The following is a 14250-nucleotide window of genomic DNA, read 5'->3' as shown; positions in this document are numbered from 1 at the left end:
AATTTCGTTTTACAACTTAGCATGTACTTTATGTTGTAAAGCGAGGTCCACGCTGCCTACCGACGGGGTGGGTGCGGGGGAGGGGGGGGCCGAAGGCCCTCCCCCTCGCACCCCCCCGTGTGTGTGTGTGTGCTTCCCACGCATAATTAAACTAATGAAACTCTCAGCGTGAGACCTAACTGCTTGAATCGAGATGCTTGGTTATTCTGTACGATTGATTCATTTAAAATTTGCGCAGTTTTGCATGCGCGTGAGGCCACTGAACATGCGTATGTGGCCACAGGGCATGTTCGTAGTCGCCAGTAGTCGCTACAGCTCGTCGGTATGACAGGAATCATAACCTGATTCCTGTCAACTTTAACGTTTAATATCTCGCGTCGCGGGGCATTAATAACAATAAGAACTTAATTTAGTATAAAAAAAATCTTGATTTTATTTGTTAATAGTCACACAGTCCAAATTAAGCCACACCTAGGATTGACTGGTCAAAGTCCAAAGTGATTTTTCTTTAGTTTATAACTTTGACCAGCCGTATTAGTTATTTCTAGGATTGACTAGTCAAATGCCGAAGTGATTTTTCTTTAGTTTCTAACTTTAACCAGCCGTATTAGTTATTTCTAGGATTGACTAGTTAAAAGCCGAAACGCAAAACTTATTTCGGGCTTTGACCAAGACGCTTGGTCGTTCCTCAGGATTGACTAGTCAATCCTAGGAATGCCTGCGTTTCGGGCTTTGACTATAACATCTCCATCCAGCCAAGCGCTTCTATCGGAAGCATATCAACCGTAAAAGTAAATCGAGATTTCTGATCAAACCAAAGAACACCACGGAGATTAGGCTAGATATCGTCTAGTGGCAGAAATATTAAATATCGTTTACTTACAATATCGTTCTTGATTTCAGAGATCACGAGTCAGAGAGAAAGATAGAAGTCAGTATCGCTGACACGCGTTATCTTTGAATAAACTAAGCTCAGTATAATTCCTTCTCGTTAATAGTTTTATGGTTGCAACCCGCGTGACTAATCATTTATCATTCTGAAAATAACGGAATATTACATTGTCAAGATAGATTACCGAAAGAGAAACGTGATTCGGATATTTATTTGAATATAGCGTTATACTTGCGTTTATTGTAGTTCAATCTCGTCGATATTAACATAACGTTATTAAGATAAAGCGTATTATCTGCACATGTTCAATTATTACTTAATTAGATTATCTATTCCTCTCTAACTGAGTTTGAGTATAAATCGCTATATTACTTATTGGATAACTTACTTTATTGCATGATTTAATGTGTCAATGAATATTGAAAAGTGCGTTATATTCGATTTGTAGAAACAAGTAGCACAGGCTGTTTTAGCGTTATCCTTTATCTCTTTAGAAAATAGTTATTGTTCTTTCGTTTATGTATTGTATAACTTATATTCTCTACTTACTTCATCTGGAAGGATTATTTCCTGATTACTAGTTTATTGACGCATTATTTCATTTATGATAATTACTTGCATATTGACTGATATTTATATATACTTTGAACTTTGTATGAAGTGTTTAACATGAATGATCCTTTCTCAGAGATAAGCATATTTGATATCTATTTTCCTCAGAAGACTTTTATCATTTAATACATTATTACAATATTGAATTCTTAACACGAAAGTATTATTCTCTAATGATTATTCTTTTTTTTTGTATTTTATGCAGCTTATTATTTTGTACAAAACCTTATTATGCCACTTATGTACCGATTATGAGATAATCTTAATATGAAATAAGAGTTAAATTAAAATACACAATCTCTTTGCATACGATTTAACGAGTAGAGTGTAGTTTCCTATTCAATAAATCTAGAGGCCAGGCTCCTGCGCGAGCTTGTTCTTAACATGTTAGAAACGTTATTGTTATTTGACGAATTTTATATAATTATTTTCTGTGGGTTTGTCTAAATATATAATATTATAGAAAATATTATTATTATTAAGAAAAAAAGACGGTGGTCTTTGTGTGTGGTCTAGTGTGGTCTAGTGGTAGAGCGCCAGACTTGTAATCTGAGGAACCAGGTTCGAGTCTACTAGAGCCATGAAGCATGGAATGTTTTTCCGATAGCTGCGCTCCTCCGTGCAAGATAGGCTCTTGTGCGGAGAAAACTGGGCTCCGTCTTTCGGAAAGAGATGTTAAGCCGTTGGTCCAAATGGTTAAAGTGAGAGGAAAAGGATAGTGTTGGTAGTAGATTGCGAACCCTGCGGGGATATGCAATAAATTACGAATTTTACAGGAAAAATTAAGAAAAAAAGAATGGTGTGCATTGAATGAAAGTCAACGCAACGTACGGAAAAATTTCACACAAAACGAGATTTTAATTTCCAGTCATTTATTATTAAAATTCTGCGAATTATTAGTTTTAATCAAAACTGGTCGGAAAACGATTGGAAAAGAATTGTCAGCTGAGACGCAAAACAAAAATATATTGTGGCGTACGACATAAAGAACTATGCAGAGGAAAGATGCAGATAAAAGATAAAATAACAACAAATGCAGATATTTAATATACAGGTTTTTTATTAGTGAATTTTGACATCTTTTTGTCTGTGATTTGCGATTGCATTCGCTCGGTTTATTTCGCGCAGCCTAATATATGTCCTAGTCCTAATGAGGCATAGTATAATGCCTCTCTCAGTATTTTAATTTTCAATTGTGGTTCTATTATTTTTGCTAAGTTTTGAAATATAAGGTTTTCTTTATTCAAACTGGATCCGTGATATTTAGCAAACTCAATATTCATTATATGAGCACATATTAATTTGTCACTCGGATACATACATTTTTTCCTCGCGAAATAACTTGCAGCCAATCTTGATCACCCGTTGTTTCCAATTGGCGCGTTTCAATACCTAATGTTTTATCTTTGCTTTTAAATCTAAATGTACGTATCCGGCTATATATTTTAAACCCTCTTCTTCGATAGCCTAGCTAATATTAAAATCTTCTAATTTCTGTAATAACTGTTCTTCCTCATAACTTGGAATAATTGTGCACGGATCCAGCGCAGAAGCTTCACATGCTTCATCAAAACGTACCTCTTCTTCTTCATAACTAGTTATCGTAGTAACTTAATTGTTCGTCAACATAGGACGCAAGCGTATCCGTTAACACAGACTCTTTGACATCACAGCTAAGAGGAGATACAAAGATCTGATGATATATGAGGTGCGGTCCCAATAATGAAGGCCAGAATGACAATGAAAATTACAAGCTCTTCTTTAATGTGTTACCTCTTACAATGCAGCGGATAAAGAGAGAATCTCAATGAGAGTATCGATTTGAATATCGAACAGAATATCGAATTGAGTATCGAAAGAAAAAACAAATATGGCGCTCATCTCAAAAGTAAGGGTGCATCTCCATGGAGAAAGAAATAGCGGAACGGGATAAAAACGGATTTCCTTTAATTGGCTAATATCCCATTTTGAGAGCTTCTTCCTGGAGATTAGCCAATCAGAGCAATTCCGTTTTGGTTCCGTTCCGCTATTTCTCTCTCCATGGGGATGCAGTCTTATAAAAGAATAAACTTAAACCATGTAGTATATAGACTTTAGTAATGTCTGATTACTTTTCAATGTGTATAACTAACAAGATCGATTCGTTTGTTTTGCTTCCTTGAACATTACATTTATTTGACAATACAATACTAGAATGTTTGCCCAATATATAACGCTTTAATCGGTACTTGAAATCTAATGGTGTTAGATGATAGTACGCACACCCAATTAAACGTATAAACGAAAAAAAAAAAATTTCTAACAGATCTTGATTAAGACGGTATAAGTTATCAAATACGTAATAGGAAAATCGTACCATATTGCTCTTGTAAGTACGATAGCAGTTGTAAAGAGGTTACTGAGTATAATATCTTTTTGAAAGGGCAGCAAAGTTATATGCTTTCCTATCCTAGTTTCCTTGATGTACATTTCAAGTTAAACACATCGAACCGGTTATTACATAGTCTGATAACATACGCAGTTTCTTGCCATGAAAAGTTCGAAAGGTAACCTTTATGACCGCACCATTCTATTGCAGATGCTGTTGTGTTTGATAACACTTGCGCAGCAGGAAGAACTTTCTGTCTCTCGGAACCTTGTACTTGTACATGATACATAGTGATTTTATAGCTCGTTTTTAAATCTTCTGCATTAATAGAAAGCAATTTAAGCAATATTTCCTTAACCATAGTTTTACCATTCCAAATGGTCCAGCAAATGATTCCTCAATAGCTTGAGAAGATGCGGTGCATCTGCGAAAACAAATACTTTTAAACTATCGCATGCAGGATGTTGAAAATAGGACTTTTTGGGGTACATGCCTATTTCTAATTGTGACCATAGTTTAAGATTGCCCGGGCCCATATCACTAGTAATTGCAACGACTGTATAACCTGCATCACGCAATTGTGATATAATATTATTGATGAGAGTTCTTGGATTTATTGCTTCGTCGTACTGGTAATAAACAGGTTGTTTCCAAGAGGCAAAAAAGCTTCTTACCATCACACACTGACAAGTTTTATGTGGACCGATAACTTTTTCTACTTTACGATCTATTGCAACTTTCATGTTTATGGAAATCTCGTCAAACGTTAACACAACCAATCTTTCAATATCTGGTATGCATTTTCGTTTTGCAATCATGCAATAAAGTACGGAGGATAATATACCAGGCTCGACATTGACTGTACTTGCCCACCTTCTTAGTATTGAAAGGCCTGGAAGTGGCATTTGCAAAATATTCTTCATATAACGATATGCCTTTGGGCTGACACATCGCAAGGATATAACGCGTGCAATATCTTTAGAAGACCACGTTATTTTCCACAATGAAGGATTCAATATGATCCGTATTTGTCCTGGACTAAACATTTTTCCCAATAACTCGGTCATTTTTTTTCCATGAGTTCTTTATCGTTTTTTGGTTTTGTTTGTGTTTTGTCTATTGTCTTCTTCACTGCGGCTACCTGGGCTTCTAGACGACGTCTGAAAGCATAAAACTATATAGTGCTACTTTTAAAACTACACCCAGCAAACCAGAACCATATTTATGTATTATTAATATAATAACGATATGTGTTGGCGAATTATTGCTTTCCGGTCGTAACTCCGGATCGCCAATTGGCGTAAGATGCCGGGTCAACCCCGACAGGGATTCGAGGTGCAATTAGAAGACGGACACTTGATTGTCAGATTCACAAAGTCTTTAATGAGTGAGCGGTATTTTACAGTTTGCATGAACGCACTCGTAGCGTGTGAGCGCGACACTTGGCGCGCACGTGATCAGCGGATGGCGTGGCGCACAGATTACCCGCGACTTGAATATGTTCGGCCGATCGCGGAGGCGATGGCAAGTCGGCAGCGCACGTTTAGATTGCGCTGTTTTAAACGCACTGAAGGCGTTACACTAAAGTAGCACTTGTTCGTAGCGCAGAGCGCAAAACGTGTCTCCGTGTTTCGAAGCAATCGAGACGATCGCACGTAAAATACAATGGCGAGGCGCGGCGCGACTTATACGCGGTGTTCTTCCCTCGCGGCAGCGAGGGAGGATTGCTGCGGACGCACGAACGGCGCGAGACAATAAGCGATGCTCTTGGTGAGCTTTCAGTCCGTGTGCACTACGGGTTGTAAGGCCGCGTGGAACGGACGAACGATTTACGGATGCACCGCGGTGTACTACCTCGTGAACCGGAGTAATTGTAACTGTCGAGAACGGAGCTCTCGCGGCCCTTCGCGGGCCCGTTTCGGGAGCCGTCGGTTTGCACGACGCGTATCGACCAATCATTCGCGTTTCCGGGATCATGCGATTCCGGCATGACGGATCGATACGCGTCGGGAGAAGTCCTGTGGTCAGGGTGTACGCGGGGAGCGGCGCGAAATCCCTTCGTTCGGAGGGCGACTGACGGATGGCGTCACTTGTACGCTATTAATTCGCGATCGCACTTAACCCCTTCGTTGGCATTGACGCAAAAGTGCGTCAAATTTTTCCGTGCCCTGTGTGGCATTGACGCAAAAGTGCGTCAACCTTTTTTCCCTATAACTTGCTTCGATTTGGCATCCAAGTCTTACACGGGGGTTTTTTTTGGGGTCGCTGATTACGAATCTGAATTCAAAATTTGCAAATTCAAAATGGCGGATCCAAAATGGCGGATAAAAATGCAAAAAATTACTTAATTGGGATGAAATTTGACATTTTGAATTTTCGAATTTTAAGTTCAGATTCGTAATCAGGGGCCCTCAAAAACCCCAGGGTACAAATTTTCAGGATAAAAAATTTTCCTGCCATTTTTGGCACTTTTTGTCGAATTCTCTTTGCCAACGAAGGGGTTAATTGACAGAAAATTACGGAACAATATGTAATGTCAGCACATTTATGTGGTTTGTTATGTAACTGTTAGTTGTTACATAACATATATATGTAACACGGATCAGTTACATAAACGTCTATATGGTTGAGCTAACATTACATATCGATGTTATATTACTGACACATATACGGTTCTTGTTTGCTGGGTATACTTTGTGCTTGCTGGGAACAGTAATTTATAACTTACATTTGTGACAACATGATAGCTTCTGTATTGGACGATGTTGGTGTCTGTTCTTCTGTACTGGACGATGCTGGTGTTAGAGCTAGCGCTGGAGCATTATGTGGCGATTCGAATATCGCGCGGTGATATACCGATCGCGCGCGATTTTACCAGCGACACGAGACGAGCGCGTACCAGGAAGAGGCGCAGAGAGCTCGGACCGGTAACACTCCCGAGAGCGCACCTAGAACGGTTAAGAACAGCGAGCGTAACGGACACAATTGACAAGCGCGGACAGTTTTGTACAGGTTACATTCGTCAGTAAAGGCGAAGATCAAGCCAGTGACGAGTTTTCTTTGCCCCTACGTAACTCCTCCATTCGAAACGTGTCGGGTGGAACATTATGGTTCTTTGAGCCGGATAGCGATCTGGATACGGCAGTACGAGCATACGAACGAGAGTTGGTCGAAATGATCCCAGCTAGCACACGCCCGCGGAAAGCGTGCATCCATTGCGGAAGGAACGGCGAGGCGAAGCAGGGGCTTCTCTGTGTAGCACAGACGACGGAACATATTCGCGCTCTTTGCGACGGAGAGCTGAGGTGGTATAGTTTTAGTTTACGCATTTATATAAAAGTAGGGTTATTTCGCTTTTGTTTGCTTAGAGTCCGAGAGCCACGCGCGACGAGAGCAGAGAAAGCAGCGTAGCCATTTTGTTCATCGTTGCCGAGTTTCTACGTTGAACTTCGAGATCTTCGAGGCCTGAAAGAACAAATTGAGATGCCTGAAGGTTTGGAGGCGTTAAGGCGTCAGCGCGGAACGTGCAAGTCGCGTCTCACGCATTTTGAAGTGTTCATAACCGGGTTTCGCGAAAGTGGCGAGCCGATAGAGGCTTTAAAAGCAAAAATCGAATTTGTTCAAAATTCATGGGCTTAGTTTGATAGAGTACAATCGCAAATCGAAACGTTAGATGAGGATGATGCGGAGCGTCCGGTAATCGAGGATCGATACTGTCTCCTTCTTGGTCGTGCTCGCGCCCTCGTAAATACATTAGCACGCCCAGCAGGGGCAAATCGCGAGCATGCTGACAATGGCAATGCAAATCACGGTATCAAGGTCAAGCTGCCAACTATGAACCTTCCCGTGTTCGACGGAAATCCGGAAAAGTGGTTAGAGTTTCGAGACAGCTTCCACGGGCTCATAGATGTTAATCGCGATTTAACGAATATTCAGCGTATGTATTATCTTAAATCATCTCTGAAAGGCCGAGCCGCAGAAGTTATTCAGTCTTTAGAGTCCTCCGCGGAGAATTACCCGATCGCTTGGAATCTCCTAACGAAAAGATTTGAGGATAAACGCGCTATCGCCAACAGGCATTTACAATTATTGTTGGATGTTCCAGTCATGCAAAAGGAATCGGGAATCCAATTGAGACAAACTCTCGACGGTATTCTTCGTCATATTCGTGCATTAGAATCACTCCGGGCGAATACCTGGGATACAGTTATTAATCATTTAATGATCGTGAAGTTTGATTTCGCTACTCGCCGTGAGTGGAAATTCCACATAAAGGACAAGGAAGATATCACGGTTGCCAGCTTGACTGAATTTTTCGAGGAGAGATGCTCCATAATCGAGCCTGAAGCAACTAAGTTATAGTTTCGGGAAAACCACAGGGAAACAAATCAATATCGCAGCAAAAGAAAGTCGACGGTTCAACCGCCTTCGCGAGCACGAGCAAGGAAAATCGATCAATGCGTAAATGTACATTTTGCGACGAGAAATCACACTCAATGTACGCGTGCAATAAGTTCAATGAGTTAACCGTTCCTCAGAGAATAACCGCAGTAAACGAGAGAAAACTCTGCCGCAATTGTTTGCGTCCGAATTACTTCGCGCAAGATTGGCAATTGTCTGCATGTAAGAATTGCAGCGCCAAGCATAACACGTTGTTACATCCGAGCGACCATACCGACAAGGTGGCAAGTTCAGAAATCGCGAATACGAGTAGCGTTAGCGCTGGTAACACAAGGCAACATGATTCGAGCGTTAATTGTAATAGCGTCAGTTTCCCGGTGCAATCTAGAGTGTTGTTGTCTACGGCACGTGTATGGATTCACGATGCTGCAGGTAACCAGCATGAATGTCGGGTATTGCTGGATTCGGCATCGCAATCCAACTTTCTAACGAAAAGAATATTGTGATCTATTGCAACTTACAACACACAAATATAATTGTTCAGTAGGAGGACTAGCCTCATCGATTAATCTCACGGAATGCGTGTCTACGGTGATTCAATCTCGACACACCGCGTATCGAGCCAAAGTTCAATTCCTAATAGTTAAGCAAAATCGAACCGCGATTACCGCTCTCAAGGATTGCTGTAAATCAGTTGCGAATTCCCCCGAATATCAAGCTTGCCGACGAGAAATTCTACATTTCCCAAAGAGTCGATGCTACCCAGATAGCAAAATGTGTTCGTTCTGAGTACATATTGTACTCACGTTTGTTAAAAACATGATGGCAAGAATAGACACAGATACGGGCTCATATGTTGCTCAGAATGCAGACATGTTATGAAATCTATAAAAGTTTACAAAATAGTGACATAATGAACACATAAATATTCAATGAAATACTGCATATTATGTGCATATAAAGCTCAAAAAATGACAATTTTAAATATTTCATGCTTAATAAAATTATTTAAAAACATGTAAATAAATAAGTAAGACGTATCCAACAATTTATTAAAAATTGCTTCGCAGACCTCTGCACTATGTGATACCAGAGGTATCACAAGCTGATCTGCAGCAAAGAACATTGTAATTAGGCTTCTCACAAGCTCGCCTCTTATACTAGCGCGTGATAATTTTTGATTACGAGAAAGTGACGCGTGGTATAGCCGCGTCGCGGCTGCGTGCGGTACTAGCGCTCGCGGTAATTGTTGTAAAATTATTTCCACCAGGGTCAGCATGTGATTATCATGAGTTGGCTAAGTAACGTCAATATCTGAGCTCATATATTTCCTCATATACATGTTAACTTGTACTCATGATGTGTATCATCACAATATGATCACAAGACATACATCACATTTTGATCAATATTAGAAGATCATGACGTGATGAAATCTGATCATCAGGCATTGCTATCTGGGTATATTAGGCGCGAGCGTGTTTTGGGAACTGTTATGCATCGGGCAAATTAAGCTTGGCAAATCCCTACCGATCTTACAGAAGACGCATCTGGGATGGGCCGTGTCGGGAGACGTTGCGTTGAGCGATCCACCAAGTTTGTCTATTTGTTGCTTTTCATCGGAGGCTAAGATTTGTAATCAAATCGAGAAATTTTGGAAGATCGAGGAGGTCGATCATAAAACCGCTATATCGAGCAACGACGAGGCTTGCGAGCGTCATTTCATGGAGACTCATTGGCAGGACGATACCGGTCGTTTCACCGTGAGCCTTCCTTTCCAAGGTGATCCCAGCGAATTGGGAGAATCACGCAGCTATGCCTTGAAGTTATTTCACAAGCTAGAACGAAGGTTAGAGAAGAACGCGAAGCTTCGAGAGGACTACGTGAATTTCATGAGCGAATGCGCCGAGCTCAATTACATGTCTGTACTTAAGTCTGAGCAAGAGGAGCCTGTTGCGATTTATTACATTTCCATTATCATCCGTTCATTACCCATGAAGGGGGTAACCTTCGCGTGGTGTTCAATGCTTCGGCGAAAACATCCTCAGGAAAATCATTAAACGACATTCTTCGAGTGGGTCCTACTATTCAACAAACGTTATTCGCAATCGTATTGCGTTTTTGACAGCACCTGTACGTCATAACGGCTGATATTATCAAGATGTATTGCCAAGTAAACCTCCAGGAGGAACAAAGACGTCTACAACGCATTCTGTGGAGGCTTAGCATCGACGGGCCCATTCTGGATCATCTACTTCTCACGATAATTTATGGCAACGCAGCAGCTGCGTTTCTGGACATACGGTCGCTACATCAAGCCGCCTACAACGCACGTAAATCTTACCCGGCTGCAAGCCAAATCATCATTCGAGACTTCTACGTTGATGATCTGCTGACCAGTCGCGATGATCTCGATGAGCTGCGAGCGCTCAAGGAGGAGCTCATATTGGTATTGAGAGCCGCATGTTTCGAATTATCAAAATGGAAATCCAACGAGCCAACTTTGGTTGGACTCAGGAAGGCGCTGAAGATTTTACGATGATTGCCGAAGAAGACCAGGAGGCAAAAACTCGGCCTAGGATGGACGCCAATCAAAGACACGTTCCAATATCGTGTTACCGCGCACAACACGAATTCTCGCGTAACGATACGCATAGTGCTGTCGACCGTATCCCAAATATTCGATCCCCTGGGACTTGTCGGTCCAGCTATCATCAAGGCTAAGATTCTACTACAAAAATTGTGACAGCTCAATTTGGAGTGGGATGAATCGTTGCCCATCGACCTGCACACGGAATGGACCACGTACGTCCAGAAATTAAATGCCATCAACGACATCTCCGTACCTCGAGTGATCATCTGCAAGGATCCGGTTCGCATAGAGCTCCACGGTTTCTCGGATGCTTTGGAGAGCGTGTATATACCTACGCTCAGTGGATGCCACGGGAAAGGTTACTATTCAATTGCTGTGTGCGAAGTCCAGAGTTGCCCCGCTAAAAACGCTATGTATTGCGCGTCTCGAGTTATTAGCAGCACTCTTACTCCTGAAATTAGCGGATTCAGTGACTCAAGCGCTTACGATACCGCTTCCTGACCGATATTATTGGTGTGATTCGACCATAGTTTTGGCATGGATTCATGGCGAGCCTCACATCAGGAAGGCCTTTGTGGCGAATCGTCTAACCGAGATTCATCAATTAACTTCACTGGAGCAATGGAGACACGTCAGATCTGAAGACAACCCCGCAGATGTGATCTCGCGCGGAATCAGACCTAGTCAGTTAAAGGAATTGCGCCTTTGGTGGCATGGACCCCAATGGCTATAGCATCCCGAGGAGCACATTAACATGCCTACTCCGAAGCCAAGCGGCGAGGTCCCCGAAACCAAGAAATCTACCGTATTAGCTACTCAAGTCATCGAGGCGCATAGTATCCTCGAGAAGTTTTCATCATTGTCAAAGCTTAAACGGGTTGTCGCTTATTGTTTGCGATGGAAGGAGCGTCCAGAACCGTCGCAGACGCAGCAAATCAGGCCGCTCACAGTGTATGAGCTCGACCGAGCGATGACAGCCATTCTCCGCATGGTACAAGTGGACCGTTTTAGTCGAGAAGTGTTCGATCTACAGACCAAGCAGAGAGTCAAGCATGATAGCGCTCTCATTACACTGCACCCATTCTTGGATAGTGAGAGCCTTATTCGAGTTGGTGGACGTCTGCGCAGCGCCCCGGTGAACGGTGAATATCCCCCGGTAAAAATGATTCCAACAAAAAAAACCCACTCTTAAGATCCCGAAAAATATGTTCCCCGAATAAAATAATTCCAACAACAAAAAAATTCCACTCTAAAGATCCCGAAAAATATGTTCCCCAGTTAAAATAATCCCTACAACACATAAATCCCCCTCTAAAGATCCCGAAAAATATGTTCCCCGAATAAAATAATTCCAACAACTGTAAATAATTCGGTCACATTCTGCCTTTAAAGGTAAAGCCAGTGACATTCTATGTTAAGAATAGATTCGTTCGCCGAAATAGCCGAATATTTCCCGGTAACTGAAGGGCAGAAAAACAGAGGTCTATTGTTGCCGATAATGACTCGCTTCTTTGTCTCGGAGACTCGGTGCGCGAGGCATACACAAAACGAATTACTCGAGACGTCGACAGCTGATTGGATCAGCCGAATTTTCGGTTCGTTACCGGGGGTCCGGGGGAATCGAGAAAATTCTGAAGTCGTGGAAATAAAACCCCGGACCTTCGCGTGCGAGCCCGCTAACGACGAAAGTTTCTCGGAGGACGCGGATCTAAACACAGAGCCACTCGCTTATTCGTTGCTCGCGATTATCGTGTCCTGTGTGCGCTATTGACTATCGCTTGTCGCATATTTCATCGAGTGCCCTAAATTTGCGAGATCGTCTGTTAACAATGACGCTGTATTTTGTGACAAACCAGAAAGGCGGCGACAATCTTGTTCATCGTGGATACATATATGTACTTCATCGCGAGGGTGCTGGAAAATTCATATGGCGATGTGTTTTACATAAAACCGGCAAATGCCGTGGACGCTGCTATACATCCACCAAAAACAAAACAGGTATGTCAGTATTGCTGTGTGCAACATTGAGTGACTGATTTTGTTATTGATGATATAAATTTATAGGTAGAGTAACTGAAGAATTTGATTATTCTCACGCGCCGGATCCCGCAAAAGTTGAGGTAATAAAGATAATGGCCAAACTGCGAAAGAAAGCTAAACAACTCAAGAGCCGACAGGAGTCATTGTTGCTGCAGCCACCGCTGATGTGTCTGTGGCAGCTAGTGGACAGCTCCCAAGCCGAAGAGAGCTCAGCTATACGGTTCGCCGCATTCGTCATGTCAAGCAAAACGTACCAACAAATCCCTCCACTATTGATGAGTTTGTAGTGGCCGATGGTTACCGAAACACGTGGAAGAACGAAGTATTTTTGAGATGTGACTGCAGCATTACAACAAAAAAAAACCGACCGAATATTGATTTTTACAACAGAACGGAATTTGAATGCATTATGCACGTGTGATGTGTGGTATGCCGATGGTACATTTCGCGTTGTTCCTAACATATTTCATCAAATGTACACTATACATGGGGCTGTTGGAGGAGAGGTGCTGCCGCTTGTATTTGTGCTGACAACCGGTAAGAGCGAGAGAGTCTACATCAAAATGCTGAAAGAATTGCAGTCAATGGAGCCACGTTTACAACCGGTGACAGTGATGGTTGACTTCGAACGCGCGTTTATCAAAGCGATGACTAAAGTGTTTTGTGGCGTTAATGTTAAAGGTTGTTTTTTCCACATGTCACAGTGTATTTGGAAGCACATTCAACACTTCGGACTGCAACCAGCATATGCTCGTAGTGGTGACTACGCGTTGAACCTCAGGATGCTGAGTGCACTCGCATTTGTACCCCCGGACGACGTCGAAGCTGCATACGAAGCATTAATCGCATCACCATTTTACTCTGATTACGCTGGCGAATGGGAAATGTTGCTCTCTTATTTTGAAACAACTTGGATCGGCAGTATTAACCGACGTAAAGTAAGAAGTGGTTTTCCGTAGCCCTGTGGAACCATTACGAAACTACTCTAGAAAGTGGAGATCGTACCAACAACGTCGTCGAAGGTTGGCACAACGCCTTCAACAATCGTGCCCAAGCAGCTCATGTTACGCCATGGAAATTTATTGATTTAATGCGTGATGAGCAAGCTATGACTGAATTAAAGCTTGAACAGATACTTCGAGGCGACGTTGGACCAAAGAAAACCAGAAAATATCGAGATCGTAATAGGCGGTTGCTTAATGTCGTGGGCACTTATGGTAAAGGCGACGTTGTTGAATATCTGCGTGGTGTTGCCCATAACTTAGCCTATTAGGACTATTAGGACTATTAATTGTTCGGTGCAATGTACCTGATTATATGTAACTTTGTTTCTTGTTATTATAT

The 14250-nt window shown here is 42.0% G+C and overlaps 1 protein-coding gene across 1 annotated transcript; it reads left to right on the top strand.

The window, feature by feature from the left end:
- The first annotated feature begins 8368 nt into the window (after positions 1–8368).
- Positions 8369–11599, top strand: LOC139820328 (uncharacterized). Its single transcript, XM_071790494.1, has 6 exons — positions 8369–8607; positions 9344–9400; positions 9721–10276; positions 10402–10722; positions 11023–11224; positions 11328–11599. The coding sequence occupies exons 1-6, from the start codon at positions 8369–8371 to the stop codon at positions 11597–11599; spliced, it is 1647 nt and encodes a 548-aa protein (XP_071646595.1).
- The last annotated feature ends 2651 nt before the right edge of the window (positions 11600–14250 follow it).

The sequence above is a fragment of the Temnothorax longispinosus genome, chromosome 10 (genome assembly GCF_030848805.1).
Source record: "Temnothorax longispinosus isolate EJ_2023e chromosome 10, Tlon_JGU_v1, whole genome shotgun sequence".
Lineage (NCBI taxonomy): Eukaryota > Metazoa > Arthropoda > Insecta > Hymenoptera > Formicidae > Temnothorax > Temnothorax longispinosus.
The sequence above is the reverse complement of the archived record's forward strand: the minus strand, read 5'-3'. Positions and strand labels throughout refer to the sequence as shown.